This window comes from Pithys albifrons, chromosome 11 (genome assembly GCF_047495875.1).
Source record: "Pithys albifrons albifrons isolate INPA30051 chromosome 11, PitAlb_v1, whole genome shotgun sequence".
In the NCBI taxonomy this organism is placed as follows: Eukaryota; Metazoa; Chordata; class Aves; order Passeriformes; family Thamnophilidae; genus Pithys; species Pithys albifrons.
Window position 1 is genome coordinate 25,976,189 of NC_092468.1, and position 21,882 is coordinate 25,998,070.

The 21,882-nt window shown below is 49.9% G+C and overlaps 1 protein-coding gene across 2 annotated transcripts in view; it reads left to right on the forward strand.

The window, feature by feature from the left end:
• PLCH1 (phospholipase C eta 1) overlaps nucleotides 1-21,882 on the forward strand; it is a 44,970-nt gene that overhangs the window by 19,460 nt on the left and 3,628 nt on the right. The window contains exons 6-22 of one of the 2 annotated variants that reach the window (XM_071566161.1): nucleotides 1,549-1,642; nucleotides 3,552-3,755; nucleotides 4,852-4,972; nucleotides 5,778-5,949; nucleotides 8,408-8,515; nucleotides 9,099-9,260; nucleotides 11,689-11,760; nucleotides 14,441-14,538; nucleotides 15,508-15,605; nucleotides 16,070-16,249; nucleotides 16,338-16,445; nucleotides 16,721-16,845; nucleotides 17,263-17,347; nucleotides 17,895-18,041; nucleotides 18,421-18,500; nucleotides 19,810-19,869; nucleotides 20,340-20,700. In XM_071566161.1, the coding sequence (XP_071422262.1) occupies nucleotides 1,549-1,642; nucleotides 3,552-3,755; nucleotides 4,852-4,972; nucleotides 5,778-5,949; nucleotides 8,408-8,515; nucleotides 9,099-9,260; nucleotides 11,689-11,760; nucleotides 14,441-14,538; nucleotides 15,508-15,605; nucleotides 16,070-16,249; nucleotides 16,338-16,445; nucleotides 16,721-16,845; nucleotides 17,263-17,347; nucleotides 17,895-18,041; nucleotides 18,421-18,500; nucleotides 19,810-19,869; nucleotides 20,340-20,700 (2,275 nt within the window). The remainder of the gene's footprint in view (nucleotides 1-1,548; nucleotides 1,643-3,551; nucleotides 3,756-4,851; nucleotides 4,973-5,777; nucleotides 5,950-8,407; nucleotides 8,516-9,098; nucleotides 9,261-11,688; nucleotides 11,761-14,440; nucleotides 14,539-15,507; nucleotides 15,606-16,069; nucleotides 16,250-16,337; nucleotides 16,446-16,720; nucleotides 16,846-17,262; nucleotides 17,348-17,894; nucleotides 18,042-18,420; nucleotides 18,501-19,809; nucleotides 19,870-20,339; nucleotides 20,701-21,882) is intronic. The other variant, XM_071566162.1, reaches the window with a different exon arrangement.

Here is a 21,882-nt window from a genome sequence, read left to right on the forward strand (position 1 = left end):
GTCTGAGCAGTGCTTGCAGCCAAGCACCAGCATCACCCTGAGAGGGCAATCGCTTCCATTTTCTACTGAGTTCTTCTTTTTTCTGTTATCCTGTGCTGTCCCTGCAGCATCTCAGGGTTGGCTTAGCTGGGAGATCCAAATGACAGGTTTGGAGCAGGCAATGTGCTGAGCCTGCTTTCCCTGTGCAGAAGAGGGAAGGGGAGAAAGGCTGGAAAGATCTCCCAACTTTTCCTCCCGAGTCAGCACGTGGGTGGAACTGCTTCACTTGCCCCCTATTACTGCACTTCTGATGCTGACAAGTCTGGTTTTCTCCTCCTCTGGTGATTTTTCATGCTTAGGCTGTAGCCTTTGAGGTGTTGTGAGAGATGGTCAGTCCTGGCCCCACATTCCTTGGGAGGAGCTCAGCACTTGGCAGCAGCAGGCCCAGAGGAGGCCACCCAAGCTGCTCCTGGGTGTCACAGGTGAATGTTGGGAATACTGAGCTCCAGGAAATCATGGAAAGCACAGACTCACCAAAGGCTACAGGCAGAGCAGAGTAAATGGAGTGGGTTTGGCCATCTGAAAGAGAAGCCCATTAAGAAGACAGCAGTTCACAGAGGGACTATTTTTGGATTTAAATAGCGAATACTGGGTAATTTTCATGGTGTCTGACCCCATTCCTGCCCTTGCCTGGAGCAGTGATGGGAACAGAGGGCACTGCATGTTCCAGCCAGTGCCACAGGTCGGGGGCTGAGCTGCTTTGGCAGAGGGTGCAGAGCACAAACAGCAAACCCAGAGATGGTACAAACACCCTGCCAAAGGTTCCAGTGCCAGTGTTGTCCTCCTGGGATTTGGTAGTGCAGGAAATGAAATCCACCCAGTCTTGGTTCTCCCTTTGGTTCTCTCCAGTTCAAGAGGAGTGAAAAAAAGATGAGTGATGGAAGCTGCTTCTTTCCTTTAATTTTAAAGGAAATTCAAGTGTCTACTTAAAAGTGCCCTACAAGTCAGTTAGAACTTCAGATGAGGAACTTCATCTGTGGCCAGTTGAAGCTGTTGACAAAACTTCTGTTTGTTTCAGAAGTGGTGCTGTTTTTAATTTCAGAATTTAATGATTTCTCTCCTAGCCTGTGTTTTATATTGAACTCTCTTGGAAGTAATGAAATCACAGGAGTGGAAAATGCATGAAAATGTAATCAAACCCTGCCAAATCTTTTTGCATATCTAAGAAGATTTTATTAAAGAATAAAACTTCATAGTTCTCATTTCAACACTATTGCCCAGTGCAACTATTAAGGGTACTGAACATCTCATTTTCATCTTGAATCTAAAATGACACAGGTTTTAAGTGATGGGTCCTGCTCACTCCTGTTTGTCTCCTCTAAGTTAAGAGCCAGGAGGCTTTTGCAGCACTGACAGAAACTTCAGTGGTGTTATTGACTGGCCTGTTCACTGAACTCAGTGTTTGATGGGAAGGTTCTTCAGCTGGGCCCAGAAGTCTAAAGGAGAATTTCCTGTGCTGGTGATATGATATTAAAAATAAATGCACTGACACTGTTGATTTTTGTGCAGATGAATAATGTGACACCAGAATATTGCCTGGACATCATACAGAAGTTTGAAGTGTCAGAAGAAAACAAGAAGCAAAATGTCCTTGGGATTGAAGGTAAAAGTTTTGATTTCAGAGTGAGTTTTGTCCTGATATGCTGCAGTGGCATAGAAGAGCTTTAGTGGTGTTTTGGTGCAGCTCCTGATGTTTGACTGGGTCAGAAGCTCCCATAGATCAGAGTCAGGAGTGTGGGTGGGTGTTTGTGAGCCAAGGGGGAGATGTGAGTAGGTGGGGTGAGGCAGCAGCTCCTGCACTCCACATCCATCACAGCCATCCTGCAGGAACAATGGGATGGGTGCCTGAGGCTGCAGGGAGTTATTGCTCACTGAGTTCATAAACACAAACCATCCCACACCACCTAGTTCATCCTCCAGCCTGCTCCAGGGGAAGGAATGGGAGCCAGGGCTGCATTCTCCCCTGTCTCTGCAGACCTGTGCTCCTGCACAATCCATTGATTTATGCTGATGTGAAATAAAATGTGGATAGTTGCAATTTCACTGGGGTTTAATACCTTACTCACATTGTTTGGGAAAGCAATTATGAATAGTATTATTCAGAATCCAACTTAGCTCCCAGCCTGATTTGATACTGAGATGAAATGGATTAAATGCCACGGTGTGTTCCTTTGCCCAGAAGGGAACTTTGATGGAGCAGCAAAATGTACATGGTGGTTTGGGGTGGGGGGATGTAGAAATCTTCCTCCTGTGATATTTAAATCCTGAGTGTGACCCCCTTCAACGAGCTTCTGGTGTGACCCAGGGCACTGCACTTCAACTGAAATAAGGAAAGTAAAGTGAACAATCTGTGACACTTAGAAAGTATTTCTGCAAGCATTTCTGTTCCTCTTAACCTTGCTGCTGCTGCTGCTGCTGCTGCTGCTGCTGCTTTCTCTCAGTTGCTTTCAGAGTTGGTGTTTGTGCTGCCCCTTGGAAATACTTTGCATTTCCCATTCTTGGAGGAGTTTTTCAAACTTTTTCTGTTCAGTGCTGCTCTAATTTATGAATACAAAGCAGGTATCACCTTCTTGGATACCCTTGAAGGGTAGAGAAAACTGTAAGTTAAGAGAAGATGGCTGGATTAGTGAATTGGCCGTGGTGGCCTCTCAGTTCTCCTTAAGTGGCTGCTGCCCTGTGAGTGCAGCATCCTCGGGCAGGGCAGGGCTGGGCCACAGCACAGGGTGCCAGCAAGGGGCTTGGGGGCACAAAGGCATTGGCTTCCAAGTCAGGACATCCCTTTGGCTCCCATGTCTGTATCCACAGTGGGCTCTTTGGCTCTGGGGCAGTGTGTTGTGTGTGCCCTGCTGTGCCCTGGCTGTGGTGCCTGTGGCTGTGTGGCACCTTTGGCTCTGTGTGCCCTGCGCTGTCCTGCCGTGGTGCCTGTGGCTGTGTGGCACCTTTGGCTCTGTGTGCCCTGCTCTGTCCTGCTGTGGTGCTGGTCACTGTGTGGCACCTTTGGCTCTGTGTGCCCTGCGCTGTCCTGCCGTGGTGCCTGTGGCTGTGTGGCACCTTTGGCTCTGTGTGCCCTGCTCTGTCCTGCCGTGGTGCCTGTGGCTGTGTGGCACCTTTGGCTCTGTGTGCCCTGCTCTGTCCTGCCGTGGTGCCTGTGGCTGTGTGGCACCTTTGGCTCTGTGTGCCCTGCTCTGTCCTGCCGTGGTGCCTGTGGCTGTGTGGCACCTTTGGCTCTGTGTGCCCTGCTCTGTCCTGCCGTGGTGCCTGTGGCTGTGTGGCACCTTTGGCTCTGTGTGCCCTGCTCTGCCCTGGCCATGGTGCCAGTCACTTGCTCATGTGGCACCTTTGGCTCCGTGTGCCCTGCTCTGTCCTGCCGTGGTGCCTGTGGCAGTGTGGCACCTTTGGCTCTGTGTGCCCTGCGCTGTCCTGCCGTGGTGCCTGTGGCTGTGTGGCACCCATGGCACCGGTGGCTGTGTTGGCACTGTGGCAGCGCCGTCCCTTCCCTTCCCTCCCCGCAGGTTTCACGCGCTTCATGCGCAGCCCCGCGGGCGATGTGCTGAACCCGCTGCACTGCGCCGTGCACCAGGACATGGAGCAGCCCCTCTGCAACTACTTCATCGCCTCCTCCCACAACACGTACCTGAGCGGGGACCAGCTGCTGTCCCAGTCCCGCGCCGACATGTACGCGCGTGTGCTGCAGAGCGGCTGCCGCTGCGTCGAGGGTGCGTCTGCCGGGCTGGGCTGGGACTGCCTGGGCTGGGACTGCCTGGGCTGGGACTGCCTGGGCTGGGACTGCCTGGGCTGGGACTGCCTGGGCTGGGCTGGGGTGTGTGTGGTGGGGCGGGATGTGGTGTCTGGGATGGGCTGGAGTGTCTGTGGTGGGACTGTCTGTCCTGGGCTGGGGTGGGACTGCCTGTCCTGGGGTGGGATGGGGGTGTCTGTGGTGGGACTGTCTGCTCTGGAGTGTCTGTGGTGGGACTGTCTGCTCTGGACTGGGATGAGGTTTCTGTACTGGGTTCCCTGCTCTGGGGAGTGGGATGGCATTTTTTTAGTGGGACTGGCAGGTTCTGGGGGTGACAGGTATTTCTGTGAAGCACAAAGTCAGTGGCAAACTCAAAGCATTAATACTTCACTGTCTGATTCCCTTCAGCAGTAAAGTCTTGTTTTTGAGCAGTCTAAACTGCGTTTTTTGTTGGGCACAACCATCTCAGACAAACATCATAAACACCATAGAATCCCAGACTGGTTTGGGTTGGAAGGGACCTTCAAGGTCATCCAGTTCCAGCCCTCTGCCATGGGGGAATGTGGAGATCATGTTGGATTCCTAAATTCTGCATGATTTGAATAACAAAACATCACAGTCAGGTGTAAATCCAGGGTACAGTTAATTCATTGGGAGAAGTATCCTTGTGCTTGTCCAATCAGCATGTGATGGTTTGGATGCTGCTCTTTGTATAATCACTGATAAAACTGCAAGTTAAATTGGGAATTGGAAAAGATAAATTGTTTTTAAATAGTTTGCCTTCAGAAGCAGAAACTGCTTTCCCAAGGTAGCTCTGAACATTACTTGATCTATTGCCCTTTTGTAATTTTATGTATAAGGGAAAAACATCAATTTAGGATAAGGGGAAAAGACTGTTCTAGTTTGCAGGAATCTCATTTGATTTAGGAAAAGACTGCCTTGTTAGTCTTGGCTCAGTTGGTATGTCAGAAGAGGTGGAATGAGCCTTGTTGACACCTCCATGGTCTGAGTTCTGCTGGCAGCAGGATGTACAGGATCATGGGCATCTCTGACTGTCTGGCTCTTTGTCTTGCCAGTGGATTGCTGGGATGGTCCTGATGGGGAGCCTGTGGTGCACCATGGCTACACCCTGACCTCCAAAATCCTGTTCCGGGACGTGGCCGAAACCATCAACAAATACGCCTTCGTCAAGAATGAGTGAGTGCAGGCCAGGGCTGGAGCTGCTCCTGCTTTCTGTGGTTATCCCACGTTGGAATCAGCATCAGCACCAGGCAGGGCATGTGTTCCTGTGAGCACACCAGGCCTGGCTCTGTTTCCCTGTTTATTGCCCAGGTTGTGTTTGTTGTTGAGCTGCACAAGCTCCTTCCATCAATCGAGTGAGAAAGTTCTGCCCAAATCAGACCTTTTGTGCACTGTAAACTCAGTAAGATTCTGAACAGTTTGACACTTGAATAAGAGAACTTCCCACTTATATCCACAGGGAAACTTTCCTTCAAAATCAATACTATGATTTTCTCTTCTTACAGCAAGTGCTTTATTTCAGCAGGCAAATTGAAAAGCTGTCACATGTGTAGTGTGAGGAAATACTGAGATGTGGGACAGTGTTCTGAGGCTGTTCCCTTTGCTGTGTACCAGGTTATCATGGACTTCAACCATATATGCACAGCAGCAGTCTCAAATCATGAGTGGCTGTAGAGAATTTTCAGTAGTTTCGAGAGAATAAGAAAGAAAAACTGTGACCCAGTGATGAGTGTGTGGGGAAAAAACAAACCAACCAACTGTGCCCAAAAGTTTTATGTCACTGATGAGAAACAGGAGGTGGTTCTTATTTGGTGTGGAGTTGGCACATGATGTTCCTTGCCAGGGACTGTGGGGCTGCCCAGAGTTTAGAAACAGTGGGGCACATTTGTGGCAGAAATGGGCAGTTACATCCATGGCTGGTGTGGGGAGTGTGCAGGTGTTCTCCCTTCACACACAGCTCTGACTGAGGTTCTGTTTCCAGGTTTCCAGTGATCCTCTCCATTGAAAACCACTGCAGTATTCAACAGCAAAAGAAGATTGCTCAGTACTTGAAGGACATATTTGGTGACAAACTGGACTTGTCATCTGTGAGCACTGGAGATCCCAGACAGCTTCCCAGCCCTCAGAGTCTGAAAGGGAAAATCCTGGTGAAGGTAACTTGCTCCTGGCAGTGTGTTCAGAATGCAGCAAAAGTCAGTGTGTGACATTTATGGTAGATTGTCTTTAGTTTTGCAGAACCAGCTCATATCCCTTTAGTATCTAAACACTCTCTTACAGTCCACCCTTGGACAGAGTATTTTGGGGTGGTATAACAGTGCAGATGTCTTGCCTGTGCTGTTGCCCTGCTGTGAGCAGCAGCTCATGGAGTGAGCCTGTTTGCCCTGTTCATCAGCTGTGGTTGTGGCAGAGGAGCCCTTTGGAAGGAGCTGGAGGAGGCCCTGGAGCACTGAATTGGTGCTGTGGGCAGGATTAGTTCTTTGAGCCTTTCACTGTAAACAGATTGGCTCTGGAAGGAATTTCCAAGACCAAGATGGAAAGAGTAAGAGATGCTCAAGGCAGACCTTTGAGAGGATGATTAATAGACCTGTGGCTTATTGGATTGTCTAATTTATTTTGGCCCATGGGGGCAATTACTGTGCTGTGAGCTCTCAAGATACTGTTTTCCCCCTCTCTCCTCAGTATCAGTGTGGCTACAGGGATTCCCAATTTCAGTTTGAGGTTGTTTGAACATGTTTCAGTGCACAGTACTGAGCTGACCCTGGCCTGGAAATCCTCTGGGTGATTCTGAATGTCACTGCCTCAGTTTTCTGGGGTGACTCTGGCTGATGAACTGTGCAAGCACATGGGGCTGGTTGGTGTTCAGGGCTCCAAATGAATGGTCAGTCATGCACCCAGCTCAGCAAACCTGGCTTGAAACACCACCCCAGTGCTCCACAGACAGGACAGGTTTGGGGCTCTGCTGCTCTGAACTGAACTCCTGAGCTGCTTTTCCAAGCACATTCCAGTGGGATCCTCCAGCCCTCTGTGCTGAGGCCCTGTGGGTAAGTACAGACTGGAGTGGAGCTGAGCTGTTTTCAGAATGAGAAATTCTGTTTCAGGCATGACTGTATCCTTGCACAAAGCCCTGTCTTCCATCTCCTGCTCAATTTAAAAAGCCTTATTGGAAAAGATAAAATCAGATTCAGGAATCAGTATCTTGTTGAGAAGTAAACCAAGTTCTCAGCTTTTTGCTATTATTTTTGCTCTTTTTATACCTTTTCCTTTGAAAGGCAGTATTGATTGATTGATTAGCCAAACCATTTCAATTAATGACATAGCTTTGATCTTGTTAGTGTATATAGTGTCAGTCTAATAACACTCCTGGGTTTGAGCCACTGTGAAGGTGCAAACATGGAAGTGAATCTGACCATTCATTAGCAGCAGCTTTATTAATTTCAAAGTGCAGCCTGTAAATCAACCCTCTGCATTTCTGCAGAACTCTGGCTGTAATTCCTGTCTCCCTGTGTCAGGGATGAAGCAGGAGGGCTGTGAACAGGCCCAGTAACACAGCAGTGTGATGGGTGATTTATCAGGGAGCAGATGGAGGCAATGGCCACAGGTCCCAGCCTGGAGCAGCAGGGAGAGCTGGTCCAGCTGGGCTTGGTGCAGCATGGCAGGAGCTGCCCAGGGGGCTGGGAGAGGCTCCAGCCCTGCAGGTTGGTGGGATTCAGCCAAGGAAGGCTCACCCAGAGCTGCTGCTGAGCCTCCTGCAGCAGGAGAGGGGAGCACAGACACTCAGGTGTCCCACAGCCACCAGTTCTGAGGTTCTGGGACTGGGCTTTGCTGGAAGTGGTCACACAGGAGAATCCAAAGGGAATGCTCTGAAAAGGACAAGTGAGCTGCAGGGACTTGTAATTTTTTCTTTTACCAGAAGTGGCCAATAACTTCTGTTTGCTGCTCCCAGTGTAGTGAGATGTTGGAAACTAGACATGGAATTCAGTAGTTCCTTTCTAATGGAGGCCTCTGTCATTCCCAGTGCTGTTGGCCCTGGCTGTGCCCTACTGCCTGTGCTGCTGCAGGTGTTTGGGAGCACCCCTGGCTGCTCCCCTCGTGGGGCGCCCCTGGCTGCTCCCCTCGTGGGGCACCCCTGGCTGTTCCCCTCGTGGGGCACCCCTGGCTGCTCCCCTCGTGGGGCACCCCTGGCTGCTCCCCTCGTGCTCAGGGCTGCTGCCAGGGACCCCTTCTGTGTCTGCACTGAAGAGCCAATGACAAATCTCAGCTTTTGATTTTTCAGTGTTTTATTTTAACTATACAGTGCTTGCTAGGGGTAAACCTGATTATTCAGGAATCAACTCCAAACAGTCTTTGGGCAGCTGGGAGATGGGAAGTGGTGTGCTGGTTTGGAAAGAGCTTGCAAAGATCTTCAAGTAACAAATTCTTTCAGAAATGCTTAAAATATCAGCTGTGATAATCTGGGCCCTTGAACCAGTTTGCAGGAGACTCTGAAAATGATTTATAAATGCAGGTCACAGTTTACATAAGGAGTAGTTGAGGAATGGGCAGTTTTGGTCTTTGCACTAAATAACACTGATCACACCTGCATTTGTTGTGACTGCCCTTGTCTCATTCCAGGGTAAGAAGCTGCCCTGCAGCCTGGCAGCAGATGCTGAGGAGGGAGAAGTCTCAGAAGAGGACAGTGCTGATGAAATCGAGGACGACTGCAAGTTAAAGCCCTGCTATGTATGTGCACAGTCAGTGCCCAGCTCTGCATTCCCTTCCTGCACTGCCCATGTCCTGTTCCCAGTCCTCAGCAGATGAGAGTTTTTAATTGCTAAGGTTTTGATTCCTAGGTCAGGTGCACGCTGTTCTGTAGGATCCATTTTTATTTGCAGTGCCTGGTTTGAGTCTGTATAGTCCATATGACTGTTGTTAACAGGAATTCCTTCCCTTTCTTACTGTTTGGAGCAGGACTCCAATGATTAGGTTGTCTGATGTTTTGAAGGGAGTGTGTAAGTGCATTCACTGAGAATTCTTTCTCCTCTAAGAGCCAAGGTAGGGCTTGTGGCACTTGTGGGACAGAGAGTGCCCCAGGTCCTGGGGTGGTCTCTGTGGGGCTGTGCTTCAGTGGGGCACTGTGAGCTGTGTCAGAGCCATGGAGAGAAAGGCATCAGGGAAATGGCAGTAAAGCCACCAGCAGAAAAGGCAGATTGTGCAAGAAGCCTTTCCTTACCCAGAGAGGGGAAATGTTGGGAGTGTTGGAGCATGGGTGACCCCCTCAGGGCAGAATCACCTGCTTTAACTGGGCTCCTTGCGTGTCTTTCAGAGTAATGGTGCAACTGAGCACCAGGTGGAATCCTTTATAAGGACAAAGCTGGAATCTCTGATAAAGGAATCCCAGATCAGGGACAAGGAAGACCCTGACAGCTTCACTGTGAGAGCCCTGCTGAAGGCAACGCACCAGAGCTTCAATGTGCACATGAAGCAGGTACGTGGGGCTGCCCTTCCTGCTCTGGGAATGCACAGCAGGGCAGTGTGGTGCACACTGACAACTTGGGAACACTGTCTGAGAGCTGGATTTACCCAAAATGAGAGCCTGGAGCCATTTCAGGAAAATACCTAAGGAGGCAATTTATATAGTTCACTGGGGAGAGTGTGTTGGTTCAATGTGTGCTAATGTGGTTTATTCCTGGTAAAACTTGGAAGGCACTAGTTCTGAAAGCACCAGTGCTGCAGATGTGTGTCAGGCAGCTTGGACTGGGGCTGGGTTGTTGGGGAGAGATCCCTGTGCTGTCCCCTTGGTCCTGTCACAGCAGGCCATGGGAACTGCAGGCACTGGGGGCTGTAACACTGAGGGCTGTTTCCTGCAGCACTGAAACCACAGGGTTGTGCTTTTCCTGCCCTGAGCAAGGTTCTGGGGTTTTAGAACTGATTTTGCAGTGCTCTGGATTAGAATGATGTGTTTCTTTGCACTTTTGACATCCAGCTATTTTTGTGAAACAGTAAAATGCATCAGAATTTGGAGTTTCAACAGTTCCTGCCCTGAGTTCAGGTGCCCACACCTTACCCAGCAGTGGGTGCACCCTGGTGTGTCAAACTCAGGATTTTCTGTGCAGATGTGCCTGCCCTGAGCAGTGTAGTCACAAAGGTCAGGAATGTGTAACTCTGCTTTCTCCACACCTTCCCACGCTGGGGGGCTTAAGAATCTCCTGCCACTCTCTCTCCAAAGCTGCACCTGTGAGACTTCCCTGCAGCCAGGCTTGACTGCAGAGAACGTGCTCTGCTTGTGCTGCTGCTGAGCCATCTGGGGGGGTTGTGAGTGGTGAGAAGGAGCTGTGGGAGGCCAAGGACGAGGCCTCTGACCCAGCAGGAGGTGATTTGCAGGCTGTGGCTCTGCAGTGTGAGACCAGGAGTTTGCTGCTTCCCTCTGGCCTCCAGGAGGTCAGCAAAGGGGGATTTCAGAGAGCAGACTCCTTATATCAGTGAATAGGAGCAGTTGTTATCCATTTCAGTATTATTTTGTGTTGAAATAATAACATTTGACAAGCTCTCTGTTATCTGGGAACTGACTGGCCCCTGGAGAGCATTTGAGAGAGTTTTGGTTAAAGAATGCAAATTTCCATCAGGTGTTGGGTATGATACCTGAGATTGCCCATTAATGTCAGTGATGTGCCCAGAATACTGAAATACTCCAGTGATGTGAGTGCATTATTCAAACATCTGCCAGGTAATAGTAAATGATAGAATTTCCTAATTGACTTAGTTTATGAAGGGACATTTAGAGATCTCTTCCCCTGCTGCAACAGTCCTGTGAAGATTGATTGTGTGGGACTGTTGTTTCTAAGGATCTTAAAGCAATACTGAGCTGAATAATTAGGGATAATGAGTTAAAACAATTGCAAGATAATTTATAGCAGTGTTGATGTAGATCAGAGAAATCTAAATGGTTCAGCATCCTGCTGCTTTGGTGCTTCTGTAACTCATTAGCTGGCTTTGTGTGCTGGTGGTGTAAAGCTCTTTTCCAGTAGTTCCTGTGTAATTGATGAACCAGAAGGGGATCAGTTGGAATATTTTCCTGCTTTTTCACTGATCATTTTCCTTTCCTTCCTTACTGATCTGCCTTTCATTTCCCCAGAGACTTGCTATTAAAAATAAAAGTCTGCTGAAGTTTGTCTACGTCTTACAGAGTGTTCCAGCCTGAGCTGGACCCAACCTCTGCACAGAGCCACAGAGGTTATTGATTTTCCTAGACCTGAATGAACCCTCTTGTGCCCAGATTGCTCTGATAGCCAGGAGTGAATCCAGCTCAGCACTGAGCAGGGAGTAGCTGGACTTGCTGAAATGCTGGGGGAATATTCTTCAGCTTTGTTTTGCTCTTCAGAAGATGAAGGGCCGTGTTTTCTGACAGAAAAAGCGAAGTGCTGCCAGGACTTACCCAGCTGATGTCTGGGGCATGGCTGGGAATGTGAAGCTCAGACTCCAGGCTGCCTGTGAGAAGTCCACATTTTTCTGTTGGGAGATTATTTTCCCTCCCTGTTCCTTTGTGGCTGTTTTCAAGAGCACTAAAAGGTTGTGGATTGTTGTTCCTTGCCTGGTTTTGTGAACTGCTTTTTCTGCCTGGTTTGTTGTTGTCTTGAGTGTTAATATTTTTCTTTACTGTTAGAAGATTTTAAGCTATCAAGTACACAAAGAAAGTCCTGTAATGAAATTCTGAGTTTGTTTGTGTTCACAGATGAGACTTTAACTCACTTTTATTCTCTCACCTGCAATCACTGCACTTCTCTAATAGTGAACGAGGCTGACACACAAGAACTTGTACTGTGTTGAAATGATGCCTTTTAGAAACTGTAGCAGACTCCTGAAAAACATTTCTGAAGGTCTCTGGTTATACTTCTTATTACACTTTCTCTGCACAGAACCTGGACACAAAAGAAGGTGGAAAAAAACCTCACGGTCGATCATTAATGGGCAACTTTGGCAAACACAAGGTAAGTGCAGTGAGAGGCTGTTTGCTGTCCTGGGACTGGCAGCATTCCAGAGCCCCTGGGAATGTTTTACTGCCTGAGATGAGCTCTGTGGGCGTGGGGGCAGGGAGGAAAGGCTGTGATGACATTGGTGTCTTTATTGCTGCCCAGAAGGGTATTAACTGCCAGCAGGATGGAGAACCTTTAAAAGGAATAGAAAGGATCTTGTGTGACTGAAAGCTCCTCTTTACCAGTGAGGTGGAGTTGTTCATTTTCTGATCAAACGTGCAGCAGCAAAGCAGCACAGACAGATGTGTTGGCATGTTCTTGTTTTGCACCCAGCTGACAGTGCCTGTTCACTCAGGGCCCAGTTTGAGCTGTCCCAGCCTGGGCAGTGCCACCCAGGACAGCTGTGCCTGTGCCTGCTCCAGGGCTGCTGGGACCCAGGGCTGCCTCTGGGCTCCTGCTCTGCACAAGGGGGTTCTTTTTCCCAGTCTCCTGGGTCTGCACATCCTGTCTGTGTTTGTGGAGCTGCCAGGCTGCACTCCCTGCTCTGCTGAACCAGGACAGAGCTGGCAGAGCTCACAGGAGTGTGAGGTCTCATTTCACAGCTGGGCAGAGCAGCCACCACAAGGGACAGTGCTCCCATGTTTCCTCCCATTCCCATATCCTGACAAATGTGTTCCTGCCGTTCCCCTCCCCTCTTCCCACACTCCCAGGGTGCCTCAAGGCTTGGATTTATGGCCTCAACATGAGCTGTTCCAGCTGGAAGCTTCCTCCCTCCTGGAGTCACTGAGCAGACAGAAAGGGAGGGAATGAGCAGAGGGGCATGTGCCAGGTCTGCAGCCTGTCCTGGGCCCCCAGAGCCCCCTCTGCCCCCAGCCTGCCAGGGGCTGGGATTCCTGCTCCATGCAATCCATGGGGAGGGCTGCAGGGAGCACACTCTGACCAATAGTCTGAGCAGTGGTTTAGGAAAAGCAGCAATCAAGAAATGTTCATAGAACTTAATTAGCCACCAGTCCATCTGCCCTGAAGCCAGGCAGGAGCCATCAAAGATTCCCTGGGCAGATGGGATCAGGACTTGTATTTACCCCATAGTTCCAAGCTGCCATCAGTTTAAGGTGCTCTGTGTCCTTCAGCACCTCTGCTCCGTGCTCAGGGTTACTCAGGGGTTACTCAGGGTTTCCTCAGGGTGTGTTGGCACCTGCAAGTGCTTGCTGTGCCTGAAATGGGCACTGCCCATCACACCCTGTGCTCGCTGCTGGCCAGACAGATGCTGTGGAATGAGATGGCACAGGCACGAGTCAGCCACTGAAATCTGCTGGTTATGCTGAGGGCTGGAAAGTATGTCAATAATTTAATTACTCCAGCTAGTTATTCTAATGGATTCAGCAGGTTGGAAAGCCCATTTGTTTCATCTCTGCTGAAAAAAAATATATATAGATTTAAAAAACCCAACTAATGATTGTGTTGTGGACTGAGGCAAGAGGGAGCTGCTGAACTTCCCCCAGTGCCTTTGCAGCTGAAGGGCTGCCTGGGCAGGCAGGTTCCTATTGATAGTTTTGCAGATACAGAATTACCCGCCCAGCAATATCGACATGTGCTGTTTTCAGGCTGCTCTTGTGCCAAGTGTATCCATGGATAAACTCTTTAAACTGCCAGTGGAAGGACCAGGATACTAGAGCTGGAACTTTGTGGCCCTTAACTGGGGGGAACACCCTCAGTGCAGACCTTCAGATTCCAAACCTGAACCATGCAAACGATTTCCAGTATAGTCAACTTTGTCAGCACTGAACACAGCAGAGTAAATTATGTTCAATATTGAGTTATCACAACAGGAGAAAAGAAATCTGTGTTCAGTGAGCCATATGAGCAAAAGGATAAGGAGCTCTCAGTTATGTTGTTAATTACCTCTTGATGAGAGGGGAATTAAACAACACTCAGAAGAAGCTGTGGTTACTGTTACAAAAAGTATAATACTGTTGAAATTGGAAACTATGAAATCATAAGTGCTTATGGGAAAAAATTGTGATTTTGAGGTTTTAATGTTTTTATTAAAGCTGTTTTCTTTACTGCACACTTTGATAATATAGAGTAACCTGAACGTTTGTAAGTGGATCAAAAGGGAGCAGAAGGATGTTTGAAAAGTTTGCCCAGACTGTTCTCAACTTGCCTGGTGATTTTGTCAAGTTTTCCATACTGGGGGAAGCACAGGAAGGTCAAAACAGTGCTCTGTGTATTGGGATCCTACTGTGTGTTAAACAGGACCCAGTCCCTGGGGATTCCAGCAGGATCAGTGCCAGGGTGGTGGGGCCAGGGGGTCACTGTGCCCGTGTCAGGGTGGGGTGGGCAGGGTGTGCAGAGCAGTGGGCTGGGCTGGGCTGAGCAGTGGCAGAAATTGTTTCCTGAGGTTTGGCTCTGCTCACCAGCAGCTAAACCTGCTCTGTGGCTGTGGGGCTGGATCCTGGGATGGAGTGAGATCAGGGCATGGGTGCCTTGTGCTGGCTTTCCTCCATGGAAACCCCCACGTGCCACCAGGGCTGCTGCTGTCAAAGCCCCAGGGGTCACTCTGGGTCTGGTAGGGCACTGGTCCTGAGCTGCACACCTGCAGCTGCCCCTGCTGCCTGAGGTCACCACAGCAGTGTGGATTTGTGGAGCCACCCCAGGCAGGGACTGACCCAGCCCTGCTTCGCCTGTCCCACAGAAAGCTGCCAGGGCAGCAGCCAAGCACCACGGTGCGTCAGATGAGGACGAGAGCCAGCAGAACCCCCCTGGGAGGGAGCCGGGGCACCCCCCGCACAGGTGAGCTGGGCACCCCCCCCACAGGTGAGCCGGGGCACTCCCCCCCAACCCCCCCCCCCCCCCCCCCCCACAGGTGAGCCGGGCACCCCCCCCCCCCACAGGTGAGCCGGGGCACCCCCACAGGTGAGCCGGGGCACCCCCCGCACAGGTGAGCCGGGGCACCCCCCGCACAGGTGAGCCGGGGCACCCCCACAGGTGAGCTGGGCACCCCCCCCACACACAGTTGAGCCGGGGCACCCCCCCCCCCCCCCCCCCCCACACACACACACACAGGTGAGCCGGGGCACCCCCACAGGTGAGCCGGGGCACCCCCACAGGTGAGCTGGGCACCCTGGAGTTGTGCAGCTCAGGCAGAGCCAGAGCCTTGCTCGCTGCCACCAGCAGCTCCGTGTCGTTGCCTCAGGGATGTCTGTGCCCCAGAGCACACGTGTGACACACATGTCATGTCTGTCACTGCTCGGGGTGTTTTGCTGCACCTGGTGTCTGATTGCATTGCCTGTCACAGGTTGCAAACAGCAATTATCCTTACAGTGAAAAGAAGTGTGACAGCAACACTGTGCTCCTGGAAAGATGCCAATCCTCATTTTGCCTGCTGTAAACAGTGCTCAGAGCAAACTGTGCAGGTTAAATAAGGTGCAGCACAGCCCAGGCAGCTTCACTGCACTGGAGAATGTAAAGAAAAAGCAAACGGTGCCACTGAGAATGCATCTGCTGTCACTGAAATAAATGCTCCTTGGTTTTGGTGAGAAGAGCCATGGTGGTGCAGCTATTTCATCATGTTTTAAATGAAACATTTTGTTTGTGGAGGTGGAGAGGAACAGTCATCCCAGAGCCCTCTCCAGGGAGGTTTGCCTCACACAGCTGGCTGCCCACGGTGTTTTGGTTCCTTATTGATGGCAAGAACAGAAAGGGGGATTGAAATATGCTGTAGATGCTGCAACTGCTGTCTGTGCTGCCTGTGCCCCTCAGACTGGCTCGCCGCAGGAAGACCGTGAAGCTGTGCCGGGCGCTGTCCGACCTCGTGGTGTACACCAACTCCGTGGCTGCACAGGACCTCGTGGATGATGGTACAGGGGCTGCTCTGCCTGTGGCACTGGGAGAGGACAGCAAGTGGGCTGAGTGCTGCTATTAGTGGGTCACAAGGGCTAGAGCAAAGCCAGAGCCCAGCTGGGCACTCCTTCCCTGGCACTGAACTGCTTCTGTCATGCTGACAGCAGCAGATTTCTCTGTAGATTCTCCTGGATTGTCCTGTCTGGGGTTCTGGAGGAGAAAAGCCCCCAGCAATCAGCTGGAGCTCTTGCTTGGCTTTCACTTCTGGGAACTTGAGGGCAGTACATAAGCCCCTCCTGGAGGGGGAAGCCAGTGCCCTTCAGTTACACGAGGTGCATGGTTTGTGTAAGACAAAAAATCTATCCTTGTAACTTTGGACTAAACTCACGTTCCCCTTGATTAATTACCAGTGTAGTGAGGTCTGAGCTCAGGCCCCACCTGGGGCTGCTTTGTCACCTGTTTGTGTTTAACCCTGGCACAGGGTCCACAGGGAATGTGCTGTCGTTCAGCGAGGGCAGAGCCCACCAGGCCGTGCAGCAGAAGCCTGAGCAGTTCATGCTCTACAACCAGAGGCAGCTGACCAGGGTCTACCCCTCAGCCTATCGCATCGACTCCAGCAACTTCAACCCTGTTCCCTACTGGAACGTGGGGTGCCAGCTGGGTATGTGTGGCAGCCAGCCTGGCTTCCTGTGCCCTGGGCATGTGCTAGGGAATATTATCTTGAATGACACCTGACTTCTCTCCTTCAGTGGCCCTGAACTACCAGTCTGAGGGACGTGTGATGCAGTTAAATGAAGCAAAATTCAGGGTAAATGGCAACTGTGGTTACGTCCTCAAACCTCAGCAGATGTGCAAAGGTAATGTCCTGCTGTGCATCTATTACTGTAACTCTCAGGTCTTTCACAAAGTGTCTTCATTCTGATGTTGGGAAGGCATAGGAAAGGAAAGTAAGAACAAATGTAGAATCTTTCATATTTTCGTGCATTCATAGAAGAGAATTTCAGAGTTAATAACAGCTGCCCCATACTCTTGTTACTTCTGGCTGAACTTTGGCTGTGTATCTGCATCTTGGGGAGTGATGCTTATTCAGTGTGTCTTTTTCCTTACCCTTCTCTTTTTTCCCATCTTTTAGGCACATTCAACCCCTACTCTGCTGATCCACTTCCTGCCAGTCCTAAAAAGCAGCTGATTCTGAAAATCATCAGTGGGCAGCAGCTCCCCAAGCCTCCTGACTCGATGTTGGGGGACCGAGGAGAGGTGAGAGACTGATCCCAACAGCTCCACAAGAGCTCCTGCAGTGACAGGGCAGCACGTGGCTCAAATAAACCTTCTCCTTGTTGAAATACATTAGTACATTGCAGAGACTCTCAAGCTTTTGGTCCCAAGATACTGCATTTTCCCCCAGTCTGTATCCTGCACATGATGTTTAAGAACCAGTTTGCTTTGTATTTTAAGGGTGACTTTACTAGTTTGGAAATCAGTCATAGCTGGTCATAGCTCTGGAGACTACAAACCATAACTCAGCTTGGACTTCATGAAACCATTTCCCATGACAGTGCTGCTGGAGAATTGATTTCAGTCAAAGGGTTTTGAATTCTCATGTGAATCTCTTATGAATTGACCTTCACTTGTGTCACTGGTTTGCTTTTAAAATATTTTGTTTTTAAAAAATAGATCATAGATCCCTTTGTTGAGGTGGAAATCATTGGGTTGCCTGTTGACTGCTGTAAGGACCAGACCAGGGTGGTGGATGACAATGGTAAGATAATCTGATTGCTTCTTCTCAGAGTATAATATAAAGTAATTATAAATTATTCAGAGTCTTTTATTACTTTCTAAATTGCAAAGCTTCTCATCTGATGAAAGCAAATGATTGTGTTTTAACAAATTAATTCTGCTTTTAGACAGAATTTCTGGTGTGGGGAGACAGCCAGGCTAGAGGTGAAGGGCAAGAGCTGCTCATCACATTGTCTTTCTTCTGGGTTGTTCTTAAATCTCCTTTTTGCAGAAGTTAAAATTTGTCTGTCTGTCTGTCTGTCTGTCTCAGCTCTGCAAGCCCCCATCTTGCCTTGCTGTCCCTGCCAGCTGCCCAGGCAGAACCATTTGTTTTTAAAGCAGTGCAAGAGGCAAATCTGTCACAGAGTGACTGACATGATGGACTGAGAGTGCCCAGATCCAGATGAGCAACAGCAAGTGATGTGTTGTCCCTTGTGTTGCTGCTCGTCTCCTCTTGCTGTGCACCATGAACACCGAGGGTGGCCCTTGTTGTGGAGCTGTTTCCCACCCCTGGGGTGTTTGTTCCACAGGGTTCAATCCTGTCTGGGAGGAGACTCTCACCTTTACCATCCACATGCCCGAGATAGCCCTGGTGCGGTTCCTGGTCTGGGACCACGACCCCATCGGGAGGGACTTCGTGGGGCAGAGGACCGTGGCCTTCAGCAGCCTCGTGCCTGGTGAGTGCCACGAATGGTCCTTGGCTGGGAAACGTGTGAAGAACAGACAGCCTGGGCCCAAAGAGGAGGTTACCAGCATGAGATGATGTGTGCCTGTACCTCTCTGAGCCCAGGGATGAGCCTGCACAGTCCTCCTGGTGTCTCAGGGTGGGTTATTCAGCAGCTGGAGGAGTTTGGTGTCTGTGCTTTGGGAAGTTACTGCTGGTGTCTTTTATAACTTCAGTACACTTTGTGCTGGGGTTTTGGAGAAACCTGTGAGAACATAAGCTTAGTAAAGGTGGCCTACCTTATACACATCACTTTTATAGCCAGTCATTGCCAGGTGTGCATAACATGTGGGATTATTTGTGTGCCAACATTTCTGTTCCTGTTTCACCAGGCTATCGCCACGTGTATTTAGAAGGACTGACAGAAGCATCCATATTTGTTCACATAGTCATTAATGAGACCTATGGAAAGGTGGGTACAGCTGGAAACTTGCATCTTCCTTCTGATAAAAATGGATTTAAATACAGCACAGAACCTCACAGGGTCTGTGCTGGGGTGCCCAGGAGGCAGAAGGAGGAGGCTCAGAGTGTAGGGGGTTCCTTGCAGGAGATCAGCAAGGAAAGCACAACACACCATTGCTCTGCTCTTGGTGCTCACGTACTGACAGGTGTTCCTGCTGTCAGCACCTCCTAATTATCATGTCTTCATACAGGAAGTGCTTTTCTTCAGTGTGTGGAACTGATTTTATTTTAGAAGTAAATCTTGAGAACTGTGATCGTGCCAGAACATGGTATTTGACAAGCTATTTTTAGCAGCCAATTTAATCTAAATTAACCTAATTTAATTTCAGGGTCTAGTGCATACATTTTGCTTTTCTGCTAATTTTGAAACGTTTTTAAAATGAAAGTAAAAGCACTGCTTTCCCCCTGCCTTATGCTTCAGCTGCCTTCCTGAGCTGGTCACAGGAGGTCATTGGAGATAAACAGCACAAAGAAATTAAGGTCATGTTAAACAGGGTGCTGAAGTAAAATGGCACTTTTGCAGTGATTTAAGAAACAAAAATAAACAGAAAAACCTGCAACCAAAAACCTGACCTCTGTGAGGGGTGTAGGTCTCAGAGGTTGGCCCTCAGTCTTTGTCCCTTCTGGGGGAGGATACACAGAATGTGGTGACAAACCCACAGTTGTGCAGCACCCAAGGAAATCTCAGAGGAACGAAGTGAAAACCAAACCACAGAGAGAAAGTCCCGTGGCTGAGACTGGGTGTATTGCAGATCCTCACTGAAATCCACTGCCTTTATCCTCCCTGATCCCCTTAGGTCCCTGAGTGGGCTCCCAGAGTGGGTACACTGCAGTGCATACCCAGATGTGTGCCCCTCTGGGGGCACCTGTGCAGTCACACCCAGCTTTGGTGGTGGTTCACAGGAGTGTCTTTGGCTGCTGCTCTTGGCTCATGTGCTCTTCAAAGGAGAAGTATGTTTAATAAAACCAGTAGAGAGCAGCTTCAGAGGGAAGGACGAGGAGACCCACTGGGATTTGGTCTCTGTCACACTCTGCTCATCTGCTGCTTGTCTGAATGATGGGCAGTGATATTGTTGTTTCTAATGGGCTGAATGCCTGTTGGCATCCACGTGAGTGGGGAGGTCTGGCCAATTGCTGGGAGACACTTTATATTAGACTAATAAGTAGTTTTAAGTGCTTTGCTATGTATTAACCTTATTTGCTTGTGTGGCAGTCTTGAAAACATTAGCCAATGGATTTGCATTTTTTTTGCCTTTCAGTGGAGCCCTTTAATCCTCAACCCCAGTTACACAATATTGCACTTTCTAGGAGCCACCAAGGTAGAGCTCACGAGCATGTACTTTGCACTGCTGGGCACAGCTTTGCCAGTGGTTCCTAATGGCATGATCTGCAGCTGCCAAACTTGCATCATTGTCCATGCAGGCTCTGAGACATCTGCATATTGCTGTGGTGAAGGCCATGCATATAAAACTCCACGTTGATGTGCAGCCTGTCACTGCAGTCACTTCTCACAGCCTTGTCAGCTCCCATCAGGGGACCTGGAGCAGCCCTGCTGCAGCTGTGGCAGGCTGCCATCCTAGTGAGGAGAAACACAGACATGCATGAACCCACGGAGACCCGAGGGCTCCTTGGGCAGAGTAGATGTGAGTGGCTTGGTGTGGATTTTCGCTTTGCTGTGCTTTGGTCTTTGTCTTCATCATTCCCAACCGCTCTGGAAGCAGCTCTTTGCCTTGTACCCATCACACCCGGTGTGAGCTGACCCCAGGCCGTGGCTCTCCTGTCCTTTCAGAGCAAGCAGCTGCTGGGGCTGCGCGGGCTGTTCGGCAGGAGCGCCAGGCAGGGCTGTGCCGAGGGCAGCGGCACCGGCGTGCGGAAGCGATCGCTGGGGGAGCGGCTGCTGCGGCGCACGGCCAGCGCCCCGGCCAAGGGCAGGAAGAAGAGCAAGATGGGCTTCCTGGAGGCCGCTGAGCTGAAGGACAGTGCCTCGGAGCCCACAGCCCTGCAGGAGCAGGAGGGCGTCGTGCGGCGCCCCAGGCGCAGCCTGCAGGCACGTCCGGCCTCCATGCCCGTGGACAGGTACCTGCTGCTGGCACCGCCCTGCCCGGCCGAGGACACCGCCCAGGACAGCACAGGGAGGGACAGCACAGCTGGTAAGATGCCTCCAAAATCACTCTGAAGTAGTAGTTGAAGTAGTCTGTTGAAAGGCTTAGCCCTTGTGCAACTCGTTTTGTTCAACTCAAACAAGAGTTACTGTGCAGAATTAGATGTGCTGAAGGTTGGTGGGATTGTATCAGCTCCTTAAAAAGTGCCACCCTGGAGAGCTGTCAGCTCTGCACACCAGGCAGAGGAATTGCAGTCATTCCTGGAAGTGTTCTTAAAGGACACTTGCCAAATCTCTTTTTGTAATTTAAGGACCAGTCTTCCATTGCACTTCATCAGTGTCTGGTCTCCTGTTCTCCATTTATTTGTGGAGACAGAGCTGCTGGCAGGTGATGTCCCTCTTCCCATTCTCAAGGAGGAAGAGCAGCACACAGCATGTGGTTTTGCCTAAAGACTTTCAAATAGATGTAAAAGGGGTAAAAGTAGGTCAAACTTTGTATCCAACAGGCTTGATATTTGACAGCCTGGGTTGTGGCATTTAACCAAGTTACATGGAAAGCATGTGTTAGGATAGAATCTTGGTCTTATGTACCTGATGCACAATACAATTTCATTCTTTAAACAGCTCTTTTCTAAGTGTGTTCAGCAGTCCTGCTTTTAAAATCCAGTTATTCTCATGACTACAGCAAAGTTAGTGTGTTGGGCCTGCCTAATATTTGATGTACTGGAATACTTCAATGGTCTAAGGGGCTTTGAGCACAGTGACAGTGATGCATTAGACCTGCTGTCTCCACCCTGAGCTAGTCCCAGTTTGGGGTGTCAGCTGCTTTTGGGGGCTGTTTTTGGTTTATTTGGGGAAGGTGAATGCACTTCCAGAGGCTGTCCCCAGATCCTCAGCTTTGAGGGATAGTCCTGGGGCAGCACAGCCAGCAGCACCATCTCTGCCCTGGGGGGAGGCAGAGGGGGCACCCCAAAGCCTCTCTTGGCCAGGGGGTGACAGAAATGCTGCTTTGCTCCAAATCACATCAGCAACAGAGCAGCCACTTCCAGCACCTGCAGGAGCCACTGAAATAACTACCTGGCACAGATAAGGACATGTTGATAAGCCACCTTTGTGCTACTAACCCCAGATTAGGGCTTTGAAGGAGCAGCTGATCTGCACAACACTTGTTAAAGAAGTTCCTTAGGAGAAACAATGAGCAAAGTCACCCAGGGCTTTTTCTACCACCACT